A 15665-nucleotide genomic window follows, 5' to 3' on the forward strand; every position below is an offset into this window, starting at 1 on the left:
TTAAATAAGAAAATCGCATTTCAGTAGGCCTTTAAATCATTTTTATTTATTTATTATGAAAGCAAAAAAATGTGGAAAATATATTTTTATGTTAAATTATTTTCCATATTCCAAAAAAAAAAATTGGGGCCATACAGGCACGGAAAATAACTGTGGGAGGAAAAAGAAGAGATTTGCAAAAAGGAAAGTCATTTTCTTTAAGCACACAAAAGGCGTAGCTCGACCAAAGATGACGTAAAAGTCGCAAACAGGATGCATTGAAGTTTAGACTGCAGCCACATTTGAAAAGATCAGGATCAGTTTCTGACTAGCTCCTGATGTGGCCCAAATCTGATGCGAAAAGACCAGATTTGAAGCACTTTGGAGCGTTTCGATGGGGGGGAAAAAATATCCGATCTGCGACATTTGAAGGCAAAAAAATCTAATAATCTTTTTTATATTGCAGAAATGTATAAAAGATTACAAAATGATTTGGTCCTGGTAGTGTTAACAGTGTTAAATATAAATGGGAACAAGAACTACAAATTCAAATTAAACAAGATAAATGGGAAGAAGGCGTTAAAGACGATATTAGAACAACCCAATCAAAGTTTTGGCGAGAATATGCGTGGAAAGTATCGATGAGATATTTTATTTGCCTAACTTAACTTAGAATTTAATGGCAGCAACACATTGCAAGAAAGTTGTCACAGGGGCATGTTCACCACTGTGATACATGGCCTTTCCTTTTAATAACACTCAGTAAACGTTTGGGAACTGAGGAGACCAATTTTTTGTAGCTTTTCAGGTGGAATTCTTTCAGGGTATTATTGATTTATTTTTATTTATTTTTTTGTCATAAAAAATACAATCATGTGTGCTTACGGACTGTATCCCTGCAGACTGTATTGATCTATATTGATATATAATGTAAGTGCATTAATTGTAAATGTGTCTTGTGTTTTTTATGTTGATTTAATTAAAAAAAAATTTAAAAAAAAAAAAAAAAATATATATATATATATATATATATATATATATATATATATATATATTTATTTTTATTTTTTGTTGTTGTTGTGCGGCCTGGTACCAATCGATCCACGGACTGGTACCGGGCCGCGGCCCGGTCGTTGGGGACCACTGATATAAAGGATCTTTGGCTAGCATTAATGCTATCATTTAGAAGATATTAGACTAATGATTGCAATGTGTGTTAGTAGTTAAAAACCGCAGAGCACAGTGGTTATATGGAGGATCTATGATGAGCATTTTTGCAGTATATCCTAAAAAACAGCAAAGTACTCTGACACAGATAATAGAAATGGAAAAATTAACATTTAGTGTATATATATGTATATATATGTGTGTGTCTGTGTGTATACATATATATATATATATATATATATATATATATATATATATATATATATATATATATATATATACATACACACACACAGACACACACACACACATTTATCAACACACACACACACACACACACACACACACACATATATACATATATATGCACACACATTCATATATACACATATATACATATATATATTTACACATATTGTAACGACGTGGTCGCATCGTGATGCGGGTGTGGTTCTCCCAAGGATGCAGACGGCTTCGGACACAGCTTGCAGGTAGGAAAATGATTTATTTTAAATATAAATCATATGATGGATAAACAAAAAACATGCATGTAGCACAAAAGGCAAAACAAAAGGACTAGCGTGGGAGCTAGCAGGAAAAAATAGCATAGCGTGAAAAGCTAGCAGAATCAAAGTAGTCGTTATCAGTTGTATGGGAACAAACTACGAAGCCAGACAGAGTGAGGCCAGAGCAAAGACTAAATAGCCCTCTGATTAGTGCCCGGGCAACAGGTGCGCGTCCCGAACACTAACCAGAGACAGGTGAAAGTAATCAGCTGACATGGCAACTGAACACAAACAAAATCAAATGTGCTGAAAACATATGTGACGAGAAACATAAACAAACTATGATCCGTGCAGCGGATCGTAACACATATCACTAAGCTTTGATTAGTGTTTTTGCAGTTAAAAACAGCAGAGCCCAGTGGTTATATGGAGGATCTATGGTGAGTATTTTTGCAGTATATCCTAAAAAACAGCAAAGTACCCTGACACAGATAATAGAAATGGAAAAATTAACATTTAGTGTATGTGTATGTGTATATATATATATATATATATATATATATTAAAAAAAAAAATATATATATATATATATATACATATATATACACACACACACATATATACGTGTGTGTGTGTGTATATATATATACATATATATATATACACATATATATATAGTATATCCTAAAAAACAGCTAAGTACCCTGACACAGATAATAGAAATGGAAAAATTAACATTTAGTGTATATATATATATATATATACACACACATATATACAGTATACACACACACATACACATATATATGCACATATATACACACATACTGTATACATATATATATTTACACATATCACTAATCTTTGATTAGTGTTTTTGCAGTTCAAAACATCAGAGCACAGTGGTTATATGGAGGATCTATGATGAGCATTTTTGCATTATATCCTGAAAAACAGCAAAGTCCTTCTGCATAAAGATGATATCCAAATAACTTTGCAATAGCAGTCTGCTCCTGTCATATAAAGTACCTTTACTAGCGTTTTCCTGGTAGGTCCTAAAAAACAGCAAAACGTTCTTGTCATATATAGATGATCTTTGACTGACTTTTTGCAGCAGATCCTTAAAAACAGCAGAGCTAACGTTTTACAATAGCAGTGTGGTCTTATCATATAAAGGACCTTGGACTAGCATTGTTGCAGTAGATCCATAAAAACAGCAGGATCCTTCTGCATATAGATAGTGGGAGGAGTGTGGGGTGCAATGCCAGGGGGTGTGTGCGCGTGACCTCAGGGAACATGTTTTGTTTTTTTTGCTTTAGTAGAATATGATGAAGCATATGTAGCACTTGTCTTTACTGAAACCACGGTGGGAGACAAGTGTTATTGTTATGCAGAGGTACAGTTATAACTTTTCTATAAACAAATTAATACAAATAATTTAATGTCACAGTGTAGAGTGGGTAAGGGGCGAAATATTTTCTTCTTCCTAGGGGGCGGCGTAACAGAAAGTATTTGAGAAGCACTGATGTCGATGATCTTGACTAACTTTTTGCAATAGCAGTGTGATCATATAAAGGATCTTGGACTTGCGTTTTTACAGTGAGGGGAAAAAAAGCAGTTAAAGAATAGCGCTCATTACGTAGATGATCTTTGACTAACATTTTTGCAATAGTTGTATGCTCCTGCATATAAAGGATCTTTGACTAGCATTTTGGCGTAGGTCCTAAAAAAAAAGAGCATATGACGCTCTTGTATTATGGATGTCCTTTGTTGAAAATGTTTGCAATACAAAGGACCTTGACTAGCGTTGTTGCAGTAGACCCTAAAAAACAGCAGAGTCCTTCTGGATATAGATGATCTCTGACTAACTTTTTGCAATGGCAGAGTGCTCCTGTCATATAAAGGATCTTGGACTAGCGTTTTTACAGTGGGGGGAAAAAGGCAGTCAAAGAATAGCGCTCGTTACATAGATGATCTTTGACTAACATTTTTGCAATAGCAGTGTGCTCCTGCATATAAAGGATCTTTGCCTAGCATTTTTGTGGTAGGTCCGAAAAAACAGCAAAGCGCTCCTGTCATAGAAAGGACCTTGACTAACTTTTTGCAGTAGATCATTAAAAACAGCGCAGTCCTTCTGCATATAGGTGATCTTTGACTAACATTTTTGCAATAGCAGTCTGCTCCTGTCATATAAAGGCGCTTGATAAGCGTGTTTGCATTGGGTCCTACCAAACAGCATAGCGCTCTTGTTATATAGATGATCTTTGTCTAACTTTTTGCAATAGCAGTGTGCTCCCGTCCATCTGCAGATAGATCATCTTTGACTGAATGTTTTGCAATAGCATTGTGCTCCTGTCTTATAAAGGATCTTTGACAAGCATTTTGGCATAGGTCCTAAAAAAAAAAGCATATGACGCTCTTGTAATATGGATGTCCTTTGTCGAACATTTTTGCAATAGGAGTGTGCTCCTGTCATACAAAGGACCTTGACTAGCGTTGTTGCAGTAGATCCAAAAAAAACAGCAGAGTTCTTCTGGATATAGATGATCTCTGACTAACTTTTTGCAATGGCAGAGTGCTCCTGTCATATAGAGGATCTTGGACTAGCGTTTTTACAGTGGGGGGGGGGGGGGGGGGAGCAGTTAAAGAATAGCGCTTGTTACATAGATGATCTTTGACTAACATTTGTGCAATAGCAGTGTGCTCCTGCATATAAAGGATCTTTGCCTAGCATTTTTGTGGTAGGTCTGATAAAAACAGCGAAGCACTCTTGACATAGAAAGGACCTTGACTAACTTTTTGCAGTAGATCATTAAAAACAGTGCAGTCTTTCTGCATATAGATGATCTTTGACTAACATTTTTGCAATAGCAGTCTGCAGATAGATCATCTTTGACTGAATGTTTTGCAATAGCATTGTACTCCTGTCATATAAAGGATCTTTGACTAGCATTTTAGCGTAGGTCCTAAAAAAAGCATATGACGCTCTTGTAATATGGATGTCCTTTGTCGAACATTTTTGCAATACAAAGGACCTTGACTAGCGTTGTTGCAGTAGATCGTAAAAAACAGCAGAGTCTTTCTGGATATAGATGATCTCTGACTAACTTCTTGCAAAGGCAGAGTGCTCCTGTCATATAAAGGATCTTGGACTAAGAAAGAAGTCCTTCTGCATATATGAGCTTTGAATAGCATTATTGCTATATCTCAAAAACAGCAGAGGAATGTATTATATAGCGAATATTTGCTTGCTTTTTTAAAATTCTGCATTAATTGACGTTGTGTGAGTTTATAAGGTGAGACGAAAGGTCAATATGGTCCTTAGGTTTGTGGTCCAGCTGCTAAGGGAGAACAGCAGGCAATCTTCATGACAGAAGTGACAAAGGGCCTCACAGTGCTTGGTTTGGGAAAAAAATCTAAAAAAAAAAAAAAAAAAAAAAAAAAAAAAAAAAATCTAAAAAAGAAGCATGAAGTATAGGAATATGAAACATTGAACATACCGAGCAGCAGCAGCCGGTGAGTCTGTTTGTATTCCCTCTTCAGCTCCTTGAGGGCCCTGTCAATGTTCTTGCTGACTTTCCTCGCCTCCTTCTCGGCCTCCTTCTCCTCCACCAGCAGCTTGTCCCAGTTCTTCTGCTTCTGGCTGCTGCTCTTGTGCGGCAGCTGCAGGCGGCGGCCGCGCTCCTTGTTCGCCGCCTTGCCGCCTCCGCCGCCTCCTCCGTTCTGGATGAGCACGCCGTCCGTGCCCGTAGTGTCCCCGCGCCGGTGCTCCCCGGCTGCCGGTAGCCGGCTGGGGTCCCCGGCGGGGCGCACCGGGCCGCCGCGTAGCGACGACGCCTCCCCGCATCCTCCGCTGTCCTCCGGGCGAGCTCCCTGAGCGCGGGTCGGCGCGGCGGCCGCGGCGACGTCCAGAGGCTGCTCCGAGTCCGAGGCGGCGTTGGAGATGGACCCGCTCAGGTCCCCGAAGAGCCGGGGGCGCAGACTGTAGCACAGCCCCATGTTGAAAGCAGTCGTCGTGTGCGAGGATGGGATTGGTCATAAAGGAAACACCAAAAAGGATCGCTGCTGCGCCACCGGCGGCCCTAACGTGCCATCGTCACACGGCCGCTCCGGCGCGGCGAGGTCGGTCCCGATTCGAGGCGGAAATGTGGACCGTTGGCGCTCCGACATTTGCTACATGACATCGTGCATGGTCCTCCCGCTCGGCCCCGGGCTGGCTAGCTGGCTGGCTGGCTGGTCCGTGTAGCTCGTCGCGGATCACCTGATTCTGTCCGTGGACACTGCGGGTCCAAGCTTACCGTAAGTCCGCCACACACTGCACAGCGCGCGGCAGCTGAAAAAGAGCCGGGGCGACAATTGGAGTGCACGTCTGTTAGGTGCATTACGTCATCGCCGTGACCGCTTGGGGAGCATTGGCGTTGTTAGGCCTATTTTAGGGGGGCTCAAGCCCCCCTAAAATATTCTTAAGCCCCCCTAAATAATCTGGTGTTATATATATATATATATTTTTTTTTTTACAAATACATGCCGACATATTCATTATAAAGTGGCCCGAATATGAGTTTAAATAAATAATAATATAACCTGTCATTATTCACTCAGTTTCCCCTCACTTCATAGCGTAAGATAGAGAGCCCCTTTAGTGTGTCGGCAGAGGTGGGTAGAGTAGCCAGAAATTGTACTCAAGTAAGAGTACTGTTACTTTAGAGATTTATTACTCAAGTAAAAGTAATGAGTAGTCACCCAAATATTTACTTGAGTAAAAGTAAAAAGTATGTTGTGAAAAAACTACTCAAGTACTGAGTAACTGATGAGTAACATACACACACATATCATATATATATATATATATATATATATATATATATATATATACACATACATTGATATATACAGTATATCATTTATATTTATTTATTTTGCCGTTTTTGTTTACATGTTAAAGGTGTTTTAATGAATATACATGCATGTTTAACACATATAGATTCCTTTCTTTCATGTTGACAAGAATATAAGTTGGTGTATTACCTGATTCTGATGACTTGCATTGATTGTAATCAGACAGCAGTGCTTAACGTCCACGTTTTCAAATGCAGGAGAAAAAAAGTTCCTCCTTTCTGTCTAATACCACATGAAAGTGGTTGGTTTTTGGTATCTTATTTGTCCAGCTTCCATATTCGTTTTCACACACTTTACAAGAAATACATTGGCGGCAAATTCCGTAGCTTGCTAGCTTGTTTGCGCTGGCTTTCGGAGACTCTTATTTTGAAAGCGCAGGCGCGATGGAGCGGCACTTTTATTGTGAAGACAGGAACTGTGCAGTCAGTCCTTAGGCTTGTGACGGGATGTACGTTTGAAATAAAAACGTGTCTTTTTTCCATCACACTTTTGATTGATTGATTGAAACTTTTATTAGTAGATTGCACAGTACATTATATATTCCGTACAATTGACCACTAAATGGTAACACCCCAATAAGTTTTTCAACTTGTTTAAGTCATGTCATGTGACCGCCTGGCTCTGTTTGATTGGTCTAACGTCACCAGTGACTGCATCTGATTGGTGGAACGGAGTGAACGTCACCAGTGACTGTATTTGTTGAAACGCAGGCACTATGACAGACCAAAACAAACAAAGCGTGCATTAACAGATCGATTAAAATTAGTAGCGAGTAGCGAGCTGAATGTAGATAAAAGTAGCGGAGTAAAAGTAGCGTTTCTTCTCTATAAATATACTCAAGTAAAAGTAAAAGTATGTTGCATTAAAACTACTCTTAGAAGTACAATGTATCCCAAAAGTTACTCAAGTAGATGTAACGGAGTAAATGTAGCGCGTTACTACCCACCTCTGTGTGTCGGTATCCAATCCATTCCACTTGTTCATATAGAAAATGCCCACATCACTCAAAATCCAGTCCGCATTTTCTATGCGACCTTGCTTGCGGTCCTTGGACTTGTTCATATAGAAAATGCCCACATCACTCAAAATCCAGTCCGCATTTTCTCCGCGACCTTGCTTGCGGTCCTGCAGGTGTACAAAGCACATTAGCACACAGCACTGCAGAACAAGAACGTGAACGGATGCAAAATGGACATAAGAAACTTTTTCAAGAAAGTAAGTATTCATCACTGCTTGTAGTAAAATGTATTAGCTCCACTTTCTTTCTTTCTTTAGTTTATTTCGAACATGAACACACTTACATCATAATACATCACACAATTTCATATCATTTCATTTTACATCATGCCCGAAAAGGAGTAGGAAGAAGCAAAGCTTACACCAGGTCTGTGTTTGACAAAAAGTTGACATTCCCGCTCTAAAACAATGCTGCTACTTAGTTAGCTAGTTCGCCTGAAATGCATCATTAAGGTCCTGATTATTTATAAAGTTAAATGTGCACTCTTTTTTACCATTTGCTATCTTTGGGGTTACTTCCTTCTGGAGCATCAGCTGTGTTTCTCACTTTACACATGGAGGAGAACAGGAGCTGAGCTCATTCACATATGACTATCATCAGTAGATAATAATAATAATCATCATGCAAGTAATTGTTTGTTGTTGATGCTGTAAACAAAATGTCACTGTGCAAACCCATGTTTGTTGTTGTACTGAACACAGATTGAAAATAAACCGACTGAAATAATAATAATAACAATGAATCATTTCTAAGTCTTTGTTAGCCGTTTGTGAAGTTTTGTGCTCGTGCCCTACGTTCGCTCGCATCCTGTGCATCTCCTGGGGGCTAAGCCCCCCCTGTCCTTAAAAGCTAGTGACGCCCGGGGAGCTTCCATGCAAGGAAGCTGCCTGCAGGACGACATCACACACAATACACTCTTTATTATTATTTACCTTAAACCAGGGCTTCTTCACCTTTCTTACTTCTCAACCCGACTTGTCCACTACATAGAGGCCCCACTCAAATATTAGCACTGAATTAGCAAAGACATGCAGTGAATTAGTGAAGTGAATTATATTTATATAGCGCTTTTCTCTAGCGACTCAAAGCGCTTTACATAGTGAAACCCAAAACCTAAGTTACATTTAAACCAGTGTGGGTGGCACTGGGAGCAGGTGGGTAAAGTGTCTTGCCCAAGGACACGACGGCAGTGACTAGGATGGTGGAAGCGGGTATCGAACCTGGAACCCTCGAGTTGCTGGCACGGCCACTCTACCAACCGAGCTATACCGCACCTGGGGATAGGTTGATTGGCAACACTAAATTGGCCCTAGTGTGTGAATATTGTCTGTCTATCTGTGTTGGCCCTGCGATGAGGTGGCGACTTGTCCAGGGTGTACACCGCCTTCCGCCTGAATGCAGCTGAGATAGGCTCCAGCGCCCCCCGCGACCTCGAAGGGAATAAGCGGTAGAAAATGGATGGATGGATGGATGGGTGGATGTTGGCAACACTAAATGGTCCCTAGTGTGTGAATGTGAGTGTGAATGTTGTCTGTCTATCTGTGTTGGCCCTGTGTGATGAGGTGGCGACTTGTCCAGGGTGTACCCCGCCTTCCGCCCGAATGCAGCTGAGATAGGCTCCAGCACCCCCCGCGACCCCAAAAGGGACAAGCGGTAGAAAATGGATGGATGGATGGATGGATAGTAATCTTACTCTAAATTTGAACCGTTTTCAATAATTATATCCAACCTACTTAGTTTAACACAAAACCTTGTCAAATGATATGAAACCAAAAGAATGGGCTCATAAAAACTGATGAGAATACATGAACATACAATTATGCAGTGCTGAAATAAATTCCAACTAAATTAATAGTAAATAATAAATATGTTTTAACTAAACATCCATCCATCCGCTTATCCGAGGTCGGGTCGCGGGGGCAGCAGCCTAAGCAGAGAAGCCCAGATTTCCCTATCCCCAGCCACTTAGTCCAGCTCCTCCCGGGGGATCCCGAGGCGTTCCCAGGCCAGCCGCGACAGATAGTCTTCCCAACGTGTCCTAGGTCTTTCCCTTTGGGGACGTGCCCTAAACACCTCCCTAGGGAGGCGTTCGGGTGGCATCCTGACCAGATGCCCGAACCATCTCATCTGGCTCCTCTCCATGTGGAGGAGCAGCGGCTTTACTTTGAGCTCCCCCCGGATGGCAGAGCTTCTCACCCTATCTCTAAGGGAGAGCCCCGCCACCCGGCGGAGGAAACTCATTTCGGCCGCTTGTACCCGTGATCTTGTCCTTTTGGTCATAACCCTAAGCTCACGGAACGTAGATCGACCGGTAAATTGAGAGCTTTGCCTTCCGGCTCAGCTCCTTCTTCACCACAACGGATCGATACAGCGTCCGCATTACTGAAGACGCCGCACTGATCCGCCTGTCGATCTCACGATCCACTCTTCCCTCACTCGTGAACAAGACTCCGAGGTACTTGAACTCCTCCACATGGGGCAGGGTCTCCTCCCCAACCCGGAGATGGCACTCCACCCTTTTCCGGGCGAGAACCATGGACTCGGTGATTCCCATCCCAGTCGCTTCACACTCCGCTGCGAACCGATCCAGTGAGAGCTGAAGATCCTGGCCAGATGAAGCCATCAGGACCATATAATCTGCAAAAAGCAGAGACCTAATCCTGCAGCCACCAAACCAGATCCCCTCAACGCCTTGACTGCGCCTAGAAATTCTAACTAAACAGTCAATGTTAAATTGCAAATGAAAATACAGCTTCACCACTTTAGTCCTAATTTTTGCGCTTAAGAAACTTCTCTATGATTTTAGCGGCAGACTTCTTCATTTTGTTCTTTAAAGAGTCGTGCATTTAAAGAGAGTACGGCCAACTAAACGAGAGGCTAAAACACAGTAATTCAATCTCACTTATAAGTTACCTCCAATTTGAGTGGTAAAACAATAAGTTTTAGTCACCTACTGTAGTACCAGTCCAAAGTTTTGACACACTCATGCTTATAGGGTAGAGAAATGTCTCTAAAACTTTTGCAGCCTGCAGCTCCTTTATTTTAAAAACAAACGTAATTCATGATTAAATGCTGACAACATTGGGACTTAGTTCTGGATTTAAATTACCGTATTTTTCGGACTATAAGTCGCCGTTTTTTTCATAGTTTGGCCGGGGGTGCGACTTATACTCAGGAGCGACTTATGTGTGAAATTATTAACACATTAGCGTAAAATATCAAATAATATTATTTAGCTCATTCACGTAAGAGACTAGACGTATAAGATTTCATGGGATTTAGCGATTAGGAGTGACAGATTGTTTGGTAAACGTATAGCATGTTCTATATGTTATAGTTATTTGAATGACTCTTACCATAATATGTTACGTTAACATACCAGGCACGTTCTCAGTTGGTTATTTATGCCTCATATAACGTACACTTATTCAGCCTGTTGTTCACTATTCTTTATTGATTTTAAATTGCCTTTCAAAAGTCTATCCTTGGTGTTGGCTTTTATCAAATAAATTTCCCCCAAAAATGTGACTTATACTCCAGTGGGACTTATATGTTTTTTTCCTTTTTTATTATGCTTTTTCGGCCGGTGCGACTTATACTCCGGAGCGACTTATACTCCGAAAAATACGGTATGTCTACAGGTAAAATTACTCCAAAATAGACAGTAGGGATTTTAGGCTTTTTTCCTATAACGAGTCCACCTTTAGCTCCAAAATGTGGCTGGGCCTGCATCAGCTTGCTGACGTCACCTATCAGAATCAGAATCAGCTTTATTGTCATTACGCAAGGTAAAGAGATTGAGGCCATTCCATACAGTGCGATGTGTGCATGCTAGAAAACAATGTGCAAATATATAAAAATTAAAAAAAATGTAGAAGTGCAATGAATATGGTGTGAAATGAATATATACATGAAAAAACAAAACAAAAACAGGGTGGTTGGTGGAATGGGTTATTGCACCGAAGAGAAGGCAGTTATGAGGGACAATGGGGCAGTCCGTTCAGGATAGTTATGGCCCTGGGGAAGAAGCTGTTCTTTAGCCTGTTTGTTTTTGTTTTAATGCACCTGTAGCGCTTCCCAGAGGGCAGCAGGTGGAACAGGTCAGAGCCAGGGTGGGTGCTGTCTTTGATGATGGCACTGGCTCTGTTGAGGCAGCGGGAGGTGTAGATGTCCGTCAGAGAGGGGAGAGGGCGGCCGATGATCTTCCGAGCCGTCTTGACCACTCTTTGCAGCCTCTCCCTGTCTGCTGCAGTGCAGCTGCCGTACCATACCGTAATACAGTAGGTCAGCAGGCTCTCGATGGACGAGCGGTAGAAGGTCAGCAGCAGGTCATGCTTCAGGTTGTACTTCCCGAGGACTCTAAGGAAGTGTAGCCGCTGCTGAGCCTTCTTGATGATTGATGTGGTGTTGACTGTCCAGGAGAAGTCATTAGAGATGTGGACTCCAAGGTACCTGAAGGTGTGGACCCTCTCTACACGCTCGCCGTTGATGTAGAGGGGGGCAGGGTCGGTGCTGCTCCTCCTGAAGTCGACGATGATCTCTCTGGTCTTGCTGGTGTTGAGAGCGAGGTTGTTCTCCGAAGACCAGGCCGTCAGCTTCAGGACCTCCTCTCTGTAGGCAGCCTCGTCACCCCTGGAGATGAGCCCGACCACTGTGGTATCGTCGGCAAACTTGACGGTAAGGTTGTCACTGTGGGCCGGACTGCAGTCATGGGTGTAAAGGCAGTAGAGGAGGGGGCTCAGCACACAGCCCTGTGGGGAGCCGATGCTCAGCGTGCGGGAGGATGAGAGGTGCGGGCCAAGTCTCACATTCTGGGGTCGGTCCGTTAGGAAGTCCCTTATCCAGGCGTTTGTGAGAGGGGGGAGGCCAAGAGTGTCCAGTTTATTGCAGAGTCTGTCCGGGATTATTGTATTGAAGGCAGAGCTATAGTCCACAGAGAGCATCCGGACGTAGCTCTGCTGCTGCTCCAGGTGGTTCAGAGCAGAGTGGAGAGCAACAGCGATGGCGTCCTCTGTGGACCTGTTCGCCCGGTATGCGAACTGGTGGGGGTCGAAGTCTGGAGGGATATGGTCCTTGATGTGCTGGAGAACAAGTCGCTCGAAGCACTTCATGATTACCGGAGTGAGGGCCACTGGTTGGGTAATCATTCAGGCTGGTGATGGGAGACTTCTTCGACACCGGGATTATTGTAGATGACTTCAGGCAGGATGGGATGACTGCCTGAGCCAGGGAGAGGTTGAAGATCCTGGTGAGGGGGGGAGCGAGCTGGTGGGCGCACGTCCTGAGCACCTTTCCAGGTACTCCGTCTGGTCCGGTAGCCTTCCTGGGGTTCACAGCCAGGAGCACTCGTCTGACACTGTGCTCCTGTACAGTGAGTGGAGTGGCGCCGAAGCCCGGTGGAGGCGGGGGCAGGGCTGGAGCAGATGAGTGTCGCTGGGGGGTTTCGAAACGGGCAAAGAAACAGTTAAGCTCCTCTGCCAGTGTCGCACTCTGATCCGCAGTTGTCATATTGCAGCCTCTGAAGTTCGTGATGTCATGAATGCCCCGCCACACCTCCCGTGAGTTTTTGCTGGACAGATGGGACTCTATGCACCTCCTGTGGTCCGTCTTTGCTTTTTTAATCCCTCTCTTCAGGTCGGCTCTAGCAACACTGTACAGTGCCCTGTCCCCTGACCTGAAGGCTGCGTCGCGGGCCCTGAGGAGTGTACGGACCTGGCTGGTCATCCAGGGTTTCTTGTTGGGGTAAACCCGGATGGTTTTTTCCACAGTCACATTCCCGATGCAGAACTTTATGTAGTCCAGCACCGTTCCTGTGGCTGTCTCCAGCTCCTGTTGTTGGAAGAGGTCCCAGTCTGTGTGTTGGAAGCAGTCCTGAAGTTTGGGGAGTGCATCGTCAGGCCAGGTCATAACAGTCTTTGTGATAGGCCTGGCCTGGCGTCTGATGGGGGTGTAGGTAGGAGAGAGCAGGAGGGAAAGATGGTCTGACTGTCCAAGCTGGGGGAGGGGTGTAGCTCTGTACGCGTGCTTTATGTTGGTTTACATGTGGTCCAGGGTGTTCTTGCCCCTTGTAGAACACTTCACGTGCTGGTAGAACTTAGGGAGTACAGTCTTCAGATTGGCCTTATTAAAATCCCCTGCTATGATATGAACACCGTCGGGGTGGGCCCGCTGCTGTTCGTTGACGGTGTTCAGCAGAAGAGAGAGCGCTGTGTTTACTTTGGCGTCCGGTGGAATATACACAGCCGTGATGATAACAACAGACAGCTCTCTCGGGAGAAAAAAAGGCCGACATCTAACAGACATGTACTCCACGTCCGGGCAACAGTGCTGTTCAGTGATTGTCCCGTTGTTGCACCAGTTCTCATGCACGTAGATACAGAGCCCCCCTCCTCTGCTCTTACCGGAGTCCTTAGTTCTGTCCCGGCGGAGCAGAGTGCGTCCGGCTAGCTGCATGCTAGCATCGGGTATTTCCGGGTGAAGCCAGGTTTCGGTGATAATCATAGCACAACAGTCCCGAACATAGCGGTTTCCAGCAAGTTGTAACTCCAGGTCGTCCATCTTCTGTACAAGGGATCTGGCATTAGAGAGGAACAGGCTCGGTAGAGGTGGCTTGTGGGGTTGTTTCCTAAGCCTGAGCAAGACGCCGGACCTGCGGCCACGCTTCTGCTTCCTCTCCCTCCTCCGTCTGCGCCGTCTCCCAGACCCGACAACAAACCACGGAGAGCCCTGTGCTCTCGCTATGTCATCTGGGATGTTGTGCTCGTGGTGAAAGTCGCTCGAAACAGATATCTGGTGTGAGTTACCGATATCCAAAAGTGACTGGCGGGTGTACCGGGTGTTTGCAGTACAGGTGGTGCACAAAAGGAAAAAAAACATGAAGAAAAGAAGGAAGAAAGAGCACTGAAATGGAGAGCCGTAAGCCGCTGCGTCTGTGCGCGCCGCCATCTTGGGGAAAAAAAAAAGAAAAAAAAAATCTATCCTATCGAGGAATATCGCACAGTTTGTGTTTTAGTAGAATTTTCATCCCGAATCACGTTATTTTTATTTCACAGAATTTGAAGGAATGATCAAATATATCTGCCTGATGCAATACAGCTAAAGAAGGGAAAAGCCAGCATACATTTCCAAATAATGGAAATGTGAAGAATGTACAGTATGGACCTCTCCACTCAAATAGACCCATGCAAAATATGACAGACCAAGCGAGAGGAGTGTAATTTTCAGCCATCAGTTGGAAACTCAAGCTAAATGTGATCCTGTAAATCAGGAGCACCCTTGAGGGAAGAAAGACTAAGTCACAGCCTGTGGATCAACTGAGAAAAAAAGAGCAGATGCAGCACTCAAAAACAAAAGAAAAAGAAGGTAAGTTGCTAGTATTCTATTTTGCATCCTCTTCTAGTGATGTTTTCCTGAAGATGCTTGAGGAAATGCTGAAAGAGCATGAAGAAACGCAGGCTATGGTGTTTATGTAAGAGGAGATGGAAAAACCAGGGAAGTCCGGAAGTTTTTAAGTAATCAAGGACCAGGGAGACAAAAACATGCAATTAAGTGACCAAAATAATAGTTGTACATGTCTTTATCCACACTATGTGTGTAGGGAAATGGGTTCCAGTTCTGTAGTTGACGTCACACTAAGAGGGAGCGATATATCAAGTCTGGTGATGGAAAGGGGATGTTCCAAGGACAGTTAGATCTACCCGTTACTCAAAAACTAATTAATATTATGTTAAAAGTCTGTCAGATTCATTTACAGGGGCGAAAAAATACAAATAAAGAGAACTTGTTAGTGAAATTTCGGTCATCTGAATGCTAAGGAAGCCACGTCGTCGTATCCGCGGTGTATGCAGCCCCAGCATGAAGAAAACAACACCGACTATGTTTCACCTGGCGTCAAAAGTGTAGATTTCACACTTTGCGAGTCTTTAAATTGTGAAAATTGGTGTGCTGCTGGGATAGGATCCAACACCCCTGCGACCCCAAAAGGGACAAGTCTTAGAAGATGGATGGAAGAGCTAGATAAAGGCAAAGTTATGATTAATAATATTCCGTATCATTTTGTTATGTCCCCAATCACATTTTCTGTCATTCATATATAC

At 43.4% G+C, this 15665-nt stretch overlaps 1 protein-coding gene across 1 annotated transcript in view; it reads right to left on the reverse strand.

The window, feature by feature from the left end:
- The window catches only part of LOC133618515 (guanine nucleotide-binding protein G(olf) subunit alpha), a 162714-nt gene extending 156777 nt beyond the window's left edge, over nt 1–5937 (reverse strand). Inside the window, exon 1 of the mRNA XM_061978960.2 lies at nt 5153–5937. Within this exon, the coding sequence (XP_061834944.1) occupies nt 5153–5651 (499 nt within the window). The 5' untranslated portion in view covers nt 5652–5937. The remainder of the gene's footprint in view (nt 1–5152) is intronic.
- Nucleotides 5938–15665: the final 9728 nt, after the last annotated feature.

This window comes from Nerophis lumbriciformis, linkage group LG19 (assembly GCF_033978685.3).
Source record: "Nerophis lumbriciformis linkage group LG19, RoL_Nlum_v2.1, whole genome shotgun sequence".
Taxonomy (NCBI): Eukaryota; Metazoa; Chordata; class Actinopteri; order Syngnathiformes; family Syngnathidae; genus Nerophis; species Nerophis lumbriciformis.